This window comes from Melanaphis sacchari, unplaced genomic scaffold (assembly GCF_002803265.2).
Source record: "Melanaphis sacchari strain LSU unplaced genomic scaffold, SCAv2.0 Contig4_pilon_pilon, whole genome shotgun sequence".
NCBI lineage: Eukaryota > Metazoa > Arthropoda > Insecta > Hemiptera > Aphididae > Melanaphis > Melanaphis sacchari.
In genome coordinates this window covers 5,116,128-5,128,603 of record NW_020271335.1, presented here as the reverse complement: position 1 = coordinate 5,128,603, position 12,476 = coordinate 5,116,128, and the positions used below count along the sequence as shown (strand labels likewise).

Sequence of the window (12,476 nt, the reverse complement as noted above, 5' to 3'; positions counted from 1 at the left end):
AAAATTATGATATATATAGAGTAATGCAAAAACCCTACCTAATATATTTGTCTAAATTATAGTAAAGAAGTTGAGGATGAGACTAAATGCATGACAAAATCTTTAAAGCAAACAAAAAAATGTCGATGTATCCAAACGATTAGTATACAAAGAAAAATGATTTTAACTGCAAAAAATAATATAGTGGAAACATTATTGCTGTAAAAATATAAACGATGGATTAATCTTATTCTCATTTTTTTTTTTTTTTTTTTTTGTCGAGTTTTCACATTATTATTTTGAATCCTTGGAGATTATTGATCGTCAACTATTTTACATAAGACAGTTCTGTCTCATTCTTTTTTATTTATGCATCAGGGGAAATTTTACCTTTTTCCATTTTATGTATAAATGATTCAATAGCTTCATTTTGTTTAAATATATATAATATATATACATTTCATACTGCTACCACAAAATGTTTATAAATAATAGTTGGTAGAAATTTAATTTATTAGAAATAACGGAACGCTACAGTACATTTTACATAATTTATATTCAATATTGTATACGTTGTAACATGATGAAAATATGGAAATTATTTAGTTATACTACTACATAACTTTTTGATAACTTAAACGAATACACTTTCAAAAATATTAGGTAAATAAATTATAGATAAATTATTATAAATCAATATTAAAGTGCAATGAAATAATATCGTCAATAATTTATTGTATGAAAAAAAAAATAACGAGCGTTTAATATTTAACAGTATTCAATATTAAATTATATATTATATAAATTAATAAATAGTATAAATACATTTTTTAAAGCAAAATATTATAAATTACAAAAACGACATCAATACAGTTTAAGTAGTATAAAGTGTAAATGATGGAAATTTTTGAAATATTAAACAAAAAAAAAAAATAAATAAATATTAGTAATATTTAAATATAAATTTCGATTTCATAAGCTATAAGCAAATAAAAAAGAAAAACGGTGTTGTATATTATTAAATATTATAACAACAAATAATTGTTTTGAATTTTTAAAGTATTTACACAAAAGTATTTGAATTTCAAATAAAAATACGTCCAATACAGTATTCAAAATATTTATATATATTTTATAATTTTATAAGCTATTTTGTGGATCAATGTGTGTTTGGAGGCAATCGGGATACTTATATTTGGAATAAAATACAACTACCTGTATTCTGGTTGCAATTGGGCATCCCCGGGTATTACCACAAGACATGTCTTTTATGGTATCCAAAACGTTAATATTTATAAAAATTCTTAAAAATACTAATAATTAATATTTAAATAAATTAATAGTTAAACAAAAAATATGAAATTACGATGTTTGGTGTACTTTAGTTTAGCTGTGTATAAATGGCCAATGCACAATCAAAATTATTATACTCAACTATTTTTATCGTTGACAAAAATGACAATATAATCAATTATCAATATTATTGTAAAATATTTTTTTGAAACAAATATAAAATTTATATGCTAAATTATTTAAATAAATGTAATAGGTGTACTAATAGTACCATTAACTAATAACAAATCATACAGGTCATATGAATCATTGTATAAAATCTTCTAAATAATTTAAATTTGTCGATATTATTATATATTTGTGACTTTTTGTCCTTGAGTTATAAAACTGGAGATAATATTTTTTTTTTTGAAATGTATTAGTTTTCTGAAATTTTAATGGTGATATTTAAGTCATGTTAAATTTTATCAATGATATTTCATCGGGAAACCAAATTTGTCTTACTTGGGAATATCAATTACATATCGACATATATACAAATAAATCAAATCGAATTAATTAAAATTAAAATTAAATATGTTTATAATAATATATTTATATTCAAACAACAGGTATTGTTTTATAATTTATCTAAATACCAAATTATTGATAAACTTAGAAAAAATAACTTAATAATAATCTGAAGTACAAATTAATTGTATATTAATATTGGAAGAAAAATATCAAGATGTTAAATGTATTATCGAAAAAATGCAAACTTTGTAACCTACAAGATTTTCAGACCCATCTGTTTCAATTAAAATTAGAAAAAAGTTAAAATTGTTTAAAATTTATTTTGTATACAAAAATAGCTTACAGAAATAATAAAATGTTTAATATCTATACATTTTATATACATCGTATTTTAGTTATAATTCATGTGTATAAAAGTTTCCATTGATTAAGTACAAGTATAAAGTTTTATAATAATAGGCAGTTTATACTGTATTATAACATTGTGCAAAGAGTTATACTAATCAAAAATATTCTTTATAAAAAATAAAAAATAATAGTTTTTTTTTAATTATTTTAAGTAGAACAATAAATTTAATGATAAATAAAAGTTTCAATTTATATTTTTTTTAAAGATACCATCAGATTTATTTATGTCATATGTGTAATAATATTCTTGTGATGATTCAACTTTTAATATATGTTTAAATGTATCTAGTTATAATATAAATAGTTGGATGTACTTATATAATATGTATATATGTGTGTATGTATTTGTAATTTATAAAATATATTTAACAATTTTTTTCTAAAATATAATTATCCTAGTTTATAAACAGTGAAAATAATTTCATACCTAAGTATTCTAGCACAACCTTTTTCAAAACTGTTTTTCAATAATAATAAATTATTACTATTCGTAACCCACTTACAATAAAATATGAAACGTGATAAATTACATTGAATCATACATATTATTATTAATAATGGTCAATTTATAGGTTATTCTCCGGATGGTTCCTTCATGTCAAGAGTGAACTGGACATTATAATGCGTTCCAATAATTTATTGGTTCACCCAAAATTTAATAAACGTAGACACAACTAATATTTAGTAGTGTTGACTGTTGAATTGTTCATAAATTAGAAAATATGAACTATAGAATAAATAGAATTTTGTATTATTTTTATCCGAAAACATACATGTATGTATTCCAATAATTAATACAAAGCAAATAGTCTAAATTAAATTATAACATATTATTACGTAGCTAATTTTATAAGAACCAGGTCTTGAAATACATGTGCTTATTAAACAACTAAAAATAATTGAACCACAAAACTTTAACAATGTGATTAAATATGTATATTATAAAGGTACTTACTGGCCATTAATATTTGTTTAATTGTTTGTGTTTTTCGTGAAATTCATAACTTGAATAAAATACTTCTATTCCATTAATCATATAATTTTTAAAAAATAGAGATAAAATTTTTTTTACATAACCTAGTTAAAAAAAAAAAAAAATTCTAGAAAAGAATTTTTTAAGATTTTGAGAATACTTAAAAATTCAAAAATTAAAATTGATTAAATGTATATTATTATATGCAATTGAGATGAGCATGTTTGGTAAATCGTTCTGAGTATACATAATTTTCCTGCATTTCAATACACCCCCGTGTGTAATACAACATGTGTACACATAATATTTGATACGCCATACACATTCGTATAATACATTATTAGATTGTAATAATAATATTATTATAATGATATATTCGTATTATACTATTACAATTTAATGTCCGCTGTGAAATGAGTAAAACCTCTGATATTTTTCTGTGTAAAACGCCGTGCAAATAAAAAATGTCACTAGAAAATGTATTCGGTGTATGAAGTTTTGAGGAATATAAATAAGCTTAAGGACGAGTATTATTATTATATACAGATATCAGGGCGGAGTGGCATTCAGGTTTTTTCGTTGTTACCCGTTTCCTAGTCGGCTTTTCCATCCCCTGCTGATCAGAGTAGATACTTGGAGCACAGTTATTGTACTCAAATATTACTAGAAGGTTACATTATGTATCCTATACATCAATCGATGTTCTTTGCATTTCTCTATCATATTTTTTCATGTTTTATATATAAAAAAAAAAATAATAATAATAATAAAAATAATATTCCCTTTTGCAAAAAAATATTATCATCCTTGGCGCACAAAAGACAACCTACCTCTGCCATTCACGACATCCCTCTACATTATCAATCTCTTTATCTTCTTTCTCTCTCTCTGATTATGAGTGAGAGGGGCGAGCAACAATTGAATTTATAATCGCGTAAACTACATCATTATAATATCGGGACAATTATTATTAATATTATTATTATTCCAATATTGTGTTTTATTTATCACAAACGAGCACTTCTTTGACTATATATATATATATATGTTTAAAATATTAAATTCTTGCTTGCTAAACAATGCGCAGCTCGTGTTAAGTTTTATGAAATATTTTATCTTATACTCGAGTTATGCTCACACAAATGTCTTGTCAATATGTATGAATGACTCACTGTAACTTTATACTGAACAGGAAAATTAAAATAATTTTAACAAAACGTGAAAGTATAATTTAAACTCTCTGAAAGTATTATATGCTTATATTATAACAAGCATGTACTTTAAAATGGAAACTTTGCTTATTGCTCCCGTGAGACTATATCGGTATCACTTTATTATTAACTAGCTATCTCAGTGCATTAGTTTCTTTTTTGGTATTTTCGTAGACCGTGTGTTATATACTTATATAGCGTTTAATTTAATTGTGTTGATAGCATTGATATTACGTTGAATTCACAATTTAATAGTGTGTGCGTGTGTGCGTGTGTGTGTGTGTTAATTGATATAGCACTATTAGATTATTTATAGAACCTACAATCGACAGTAAATGAACGTAGCACGTTTTCACCATTTCACATTATCTTTGGATTTTAACCTTCACCTATTGTGTGTTGCAATCGCGGGTTGTCGATTACCTGCGACTAGTTTTATTGATACTAATTATTTAATTGATAGTTATTATTAATAGTTATATAATTGATATTTACCTTAACACCGATAAACAGTGATTAACAGCCGGAAAAAGATACATATATAGCTATATAAAATCTATACAGACTTTTAAAACCTCTTTTTTACCTTCTTAGAGGTCGAATTTTGAAGAATCCTTTTTAATGTGCCCCTACATTGCTTAAGGAATCTTTGTACAAAACTTTAAGTCTCTAGATACAGCGGTTTGGTCTGGGCATTGATGAGTGAATAGGGGCAATCTCTTATATGTATATAGATTAACAATTTTAACAATTAGCAAACTGTAAAAATTATGAATAATATGATGACATGACAGCTGGTATGAAGTGTCTTCATATTCTTTCTATAATTTTCTAAAATTTTAAATGTTATTATAAAAATATTAGCTACAAATTTACGATTCTCGCATTATGTAGTCTTAATGCAATTGTAGTTTACAATAGTTATTAGTTTTTACACGACTATTCGTTATCAGGTGCAAATCTTTTATTCGATATTCACGTGGATATGAGACCAAGCATTAAAAATGAGCTACCGTGATTAATGTCCACAATAAATAGTAAATACTTCTTTTTAATTTTTTTTTTTTTGTCCGATAAACGTTAAAAACATATTTATCGTGTGTTATCGAAGTTGTGCTTACGATATGCAATATAGTGATATAGCTACGTGCAAAGAACAAAAAAAATTATCGTAAGGTAATTTGATTATTCGATATATTTATAAGTTATAATATAATATTAGCCATATATTTACTGCAGAAATAATTTGTTATCTCAGCCTCAGAGGTGTTTTCTTATTTCGTAACAGAGAAACTGAGAAAAGGATATCTTGCGGCTATAGGTCGTAGTTTTCGTGTCTTTGTTGAAATCCTTTGCCCCTTGGATAGTATACAGTTTTGAATACAATTTACTAAAACGGATTTTAATCCAATCAGTTACAAGAACAGGATCTCGGTATGATAATATTATACAACATGTCCTGTTTGTTTCGAGCGAATCAATGGGCAACCAGATATTTATTATTACATTAGTTCTAGAGAAATTATATTTGTTTATGACATTGATCTGATACTTATATAGTACACAAGCTTAAACATGCATTAAAAATAATTTATATAATATTGATTATTATATATTATGTACTTATAGTCATAATAAATCTAAGTCATTCACTCCCCTCATTGCCTATACACTACTCATAAAATAAATAATATACGTGTATTTAAAATATTTAAATGCATTATACCTAATTATCACTTATAATTTTTAATCATTATAATCAAAAACTTCATAAATCGCATAAAGAATTAAATGCACGTGTTGCAATTTTACTATACAATATATGTTCAGAAACTAATATTTTCATCGAATTGCACACAGTAATTTTGACAAGTGATTTATTTATTTAAAAATTAAATAAGAAATTATTTGTTTATAAAAAAAAAACCAAATAAATTTACTAAAGCATTGTAAAATGTATTAAACTTTTATAAATTATGAATAAATTATGAATAATACGAATACGAATAATAATAATAGGTATTTAGTTAATTTAAATTAATAAACATAATTTAATAAATTCAAGAGTTAAACATTTTGACAATTAACATAAATCAAAAAAAAATAAAAAAAATACTTTAAACCCGAAAAGAAATATACTTTTATTGAAAAAAAAATATAAGTAAACTCATGATATGCACAACACAATTAAAGTGTTACATAATATGATGTAAGTACACCGGCCAGATGCTAAACATGTTTTAAATAAACATGTATAATATGTGAACGGATCACTTCAGTTTTATTTTTCAAGCATAGTAATGAATATCATATTCACCCTTCGTACGCCATATGTATTTATTTTGAGGAATAGATAGATACTATAATCATCGTGTTACCAGTTGTTTTATATATTATTTTCGTTTGGTGTGTTGTAGGGGAAGTGGAAAGGCTCCTGCGGGATTATCGACAGAACCAAGAGCTGGTGCGGAACATCGGAGCCAATTATTATCAAATCATCTACCCGGTACAAATCAGACATCATGACAAAATGGGCATCTCTACCCGAGAGGTAGGGTCACAGAAGGTAAGCTTTGGTATACGATATGAGAATAGAGCGCGCATGTGTGTGTGTGTGTGTGTGCATGATTTTGGTGGGTGGGTGAGTAAGTGAGGGTTGGGTTTTATGGGGAGCAAGGAAATCGATGTTCTATTTTCTCTTTTCTCCATATTCCAAACGATGTTTCAACATATAAATATATATATTATACATATGTATAAATATAATTCATATTCGTATACGCGTAATATATATATATATATATATATATATATATATATATATATATATAATACCATTCATATAAATATAATTCAAATGTGTATACACGTAATATGCATATATATATATATAATATATTTATGTAAGTGTATAATAGATGTATACACACGTATATGAGAATTTGTGAATTTATTTTTGAACATATACATTTCCATCACATTTCCGATATTTGTTTATCATATCCATGTCATCTCATTTTCTGAGTTATAGAATTTTGATTTTTTCCTTGGTTTTTTTTTTTTTTTTTTGCAATTCGGTTAAATGCGAATACTTTCCTCCAATATCATTCTTTATCGTGTACGGATTATTAATATGTGACCTGTTAATTTATTTTAATTCTAATATGCAATTTACACAATAATAGAATAATAATTTTTATTACAGTTGAACTTGGTTAACTCAAAGTTGAAGGGACCGGAAAAATTCGAGTTATTAATTCCTATATATTTATTACAAATAAAATAATGTAATAAAAAATATTTACTAAGTATTAATATATGAATTATGTATATGTAAAAATGAGGTTAAACAATTATTTCAAAAAGGTATTTATTTTTGTTTGAGTTTTGCTGTTGATCGTAGTGTTTGTAATTTTAAACCATTTATCGATAACGATAACACTAATGAGTAATGGCATTATTTTCGATATTAAAATATATACACATAGGTAAACGAGGGAATATCACAAATTTATAATATTAATAAAACTCAAAACTTTAAGTTATCCATGAAAATATTCGAGTTAAACAAGATTTTTTTACATTGTTTAAATAAGAAATTCTAGGGACCAGAGAAAAAATTCGAGGTATCGACGATTTTGAGTTAAAGAAGTTCGAGATAACCAAGTTCGACTGTATAATTATACATAGTTGTATAGTATAATGTACTTAAATTATATACTACTTTTATTATGTGATTAGATAACCACGTAAATTAAAAAAAATAATATTATATTATAATTTCCAGTTTCCCAGTTCGGGGTTGCATGGATCTAGTGAAGGATACTCTTCCGGCGGATCTTTTCGACCGAAATCTCGGGTAAGTTTGATTTAATAGAGTAATCATAGAATTTGATTTGATAGAATAAAAAAATGAGTATATAATATTCGAATCGATATCATTAAAATGATATTATACATGTATAATGTTTAAATATACACACAAACACAATAATGATATGAAATAATGCATGTAATAGTATTGTATAATATATATCTACGTCGTACACTTATAATACTTATGAGCGGTACTATGCAGGCGAGTTATTATTATAATACATAATGTAGGATGTATCACAAAACCTATTTTTATCATGTCTACAAAGGGAGGAGGAGGCTCGCATAGATAACGTCAGAGGGTTCCTGAAAGAGAGAATAAATCGTACCTGTCCAAAATGGATGTCATGTGTTGGCCATAGCGCTTCGCATGGGGTTAGGTAATGAAAGTAATGACGTACCCGCCGCAATTTTGAGGACCGAGGACATTTCAAATTTTTATATATATATATATATATATATATATATATATATATATATGAATACATATATATGCATGACTTTTTCCTCTTTAAGTAAGATAATAAAACATCAAATCGGGTTTAATTTATTACACATACTTTAAATATATATACAGTGTAATAATAATAATACTGAGTATTAATAATAGTAGAATTATTATCACGAAGTAACAAATTGCAAATTAGTTTTTAAATTTGAAACTCAATTATTTGTATGATAAATTTTACAAGTATTTCCGATAAATTTAAAAAATGGGCCAGTATTTTACAGGTTAGATTTTTAAATTTTCTTATAAGTATATAATTAAAATATTATAATCTTGAAAATACAATATCTAAAAATACAATACATATTAGCGAATGGAGTTATTGTGAAGGATCTTCATAAAAATATAGACATCGCGATTGTACATCTAAAGTTACTTCACCTCTCTCCAATCATGGTTTGATAAAATTCATTAAAAGTATAGTTGTAAAATATTCCAAAATTAATTTTTAATCTAGTTATTTTTTTATATATTATGTAGAGTAATTTTTCAAATTGATTAGATAAAATCGGTTAGTTAACAAACAATTTGTACAATCGGTCAAAAAAAAAAAAAATATTCCTATATATCTTTTATCTAATCAAATTCGTAATTATTTTTATTTGCTTCCCTAAATATTGATACATTTTTAAATTAATTTTTCAGACATTTATAAAGGTTATTGATCTTTTAACAATAATTTAATTATTATTAGAAACTATAAGCATGTATTCATGTATCAATATTGCCTATATTAGTCACCGTGTTACTTATTATACTATTATAGAGTGTAGATTACATTATTACCCAAAAAAGTGGCGTTATTTAACACAAAAGTTTAATATGTGTACAAAAACTATATACTATAAGCTACTTAAATACTCCATTTCATTACGGTTTATTACTAACAAGATATTTATTATAAATAATGATACAATAATGTTTGAATTGAAAAATAAAGACAATATTTGCATCTTTTATTTTAAACGATGATTATTTTATAATATTATGTTTACATATAATTCATATAATGTATTAATCAAGAAGCCACTCTTTAAGTTGAAGATCTATTCATTTTTTTACTTTAAAATGTGTTTTCAGACACAAACAATAACAAATCATTGTAAAACTAATACATTCATCACCACTTCATTCAAAACCTAAAATATTGAACAGTTATGTAAATAAAAACCAATACTTTTCATATACTGAGTATAAATTAATGTGTATTTGAGTTAAAATTATTGATATTTTATTTTGTATAATTTAAAATTACATTTTCTGACTTTATATAATTTGAAAATTCACATAAATGGTGCATTAAAGATTTATTTTTAATTTACTAGTGTAGTTTTTATGAACATTATAAAAAATAGAAATAAAAATAAGTTTGTTTAAATTCATAATAAAATATTAATATTTAATATTAACCAATTTTATTCTATAATTTTTTACAAAATTTACATACTTATTTTTAAAAATGTAGAATAATTTCATAGTGCTTTAGACCATTCTAGAACTAAAGAGAATACAAATTATAAACGTCAAAAATCTTTATTTATACCTATAATTTTTGCAATATTAATTTCAAATAACTAAATAACTTATAATACAAGATCAATCATATTAAAATTTATGTTTCCGTTGTTTAGTTGATATTATCAAAAACTATTTAAAATCATTAAAAATATATAAAAAGTTTTAAAAACATTTATAAACTATGATTAACTAAAGTCTAGATGAATTCCATAAGTACTCGTTTCCAAATTGCAGTTATATAATTTTTAGTATTTGCGATAACATCGAAAAACTTGTTTACGCTGATTTTATTGAAACTAGATAAAATACGCATTGTTTTCAAGTTGCAATTGCAATAAAAAAGTTGCAGTCGTAATAATATTAAATATAAAACTATCACTTTGATTGCGGTCTGTATTTAATAATTAATTATCCGATAGGCACTTATTAAAATTTCAGTATGTAAACTTTATTTTTTTTAGTCAATGATACGAAGTTGACGTATAAAATTCAATTTTAAAAATGCCACAAATTTCAAAAATGTATAGTGAAAAAAGAAAACTTTTACTTTTATCAAATGTTTTAAATTTAGATAAAGAGATAAAAATAAATATATCGTACAGAATTATTATGTTTACACTAAAAAGTAAATGTTCAGAAATTATTTAATGCTTGAGCAATAGCATAAGTTTTTGATTTTGAAAAAGGAATTCTTCAAGCTGTAAATAAATAATACCTGATCACGACTTTGAATACAGATTTCATCTCAGTCAAGCCTAGCGGAGAAAAATTGTGGGATTAAGACTGACTATAGAGTAAAAAATAATAGCTCAGAAATTGTAAAATGGTTGCAATGCGTTTTTGAATTGATTTTTTTCCTCTAAGATAAAATGGGAGATATTTTTTTGAAATTAATCGCTGAACAACATATAGTTTCAAGAGTTACTGAATATAGTAACTATTTAATCAATAGTTATATTAATAATTGCAATATATTATTTTCCAACTTCACTCAAAGTAGTTTTGAACTATAGTTTTTGGAGAACGAATAATGGAAATGAAGTTTTCAAATCGAATTTTTTAAGTCAGTTAAAATATTCAAATTTAATATTCAAAAATCAATTCAGTATATTTGGAAACTAATAAAAATTTAAAAGAATTACTCAGAAATTTATAGAAAATAAAATCTCACAGTATTTAAAAAATAAATTGACTATATGACATTTTGTGAAATGTGTATCATACAAATATGAATCAGTGTAATTATAAATATATTATATTTGTTTCTAAATGTGCCGTTATAATTTTTTTATTTTAAATTTAACCACAGTATAATAAAAATCAAGTATCTAAATTTAAAAATAATAATTATATTTTTCAACTGGAACTAGGATATCGTTTTTATCTGTTTTGATTCCGATCGCGACTTGGTATGAACCAAAATACACACTCTCGATCTCGACCATACTAGTATCATTAGTAATTCATTAACCATAATATTTAATACCACAATCAGTGATAACTGATAACTTATACCAACATTTAATACAGTATAATTGTTTTCAAAAAGACTATGAATTCATTTTTAATCTATCTACTTGTAACTATTCGTGACTTGAGTTTGATACGAAAAGTGTATAATGCATATATATATATATATATTATATGCGTTTTTTACACAATAGTTATCGACCGTTATAAAGGCATAAGGTTAACTTATATGTGTAAAAAGGTCATACATTGTGTATCACGAACTCGTAAATGTGGAACTTTATCGTGACTATAGCATATGTAGTTTTTTTTTTTTTGTTTTACAAAGAACGTTTATATACATACATAAACACTAAATAATAATAATACTTTTAACAGTTCTCATTAAAATGAGTGAAGCAAAGTAATGTGAGGATTTTGGGTAAACAAAAACGACGTGTACATTCGTTGATGTTATCTGTATTTAGACTAGTCATTGTTAATGATTTTAACCTTTTGCCAGCGAAGGAAAAACCGTGACTGCTTGACCGCATATTTGTCTTTGGACCCAGAACGCCATTGTTAAGACTGTATGCTAACGAGTTGAAAGGTAAATCCTGATAAATTACAGGGATTTTCAGTATAATATGACATCTTTACTTCTTTACATTGCCTTAAAAATAGTTTTAGAATTTTTTTTAAATGTTATTTGGTTTTGAGACAAAAAAAAACCAAATATGAAACAGAC

At 24.4% G+C, this 12,476-nt stretch overlaps 1 protein-coding gene across 2 annotated transcripts in view; it reads left to right on the top strand.

Annotated features, from left to right (window-relative positions):
* Positions 1–12,476, top strand: part of LOC112598701 (disintegrin and metalloproteinase domain-containing protein 11) — a 235,438-nt gene that overhangs the window by 161,450 nt on the left and 61,512 nt on the right. For both annotated transcript variants that reach the window (XM_025345244.1, XM_025345245.1), the window contains exons 3-4: positions 6,795–6,943; positions 8,165–8,236. In XM_025345244.1, coding sequence (XP_025201029.1) covers positions 6,795–6,943; positions 8,165–8,236 — 221 coding nt within the window. The remainder of the gene's footprint in view (positions 1–6,794; positions 6,944–8,164; positions 8,237–12,476) is intronic.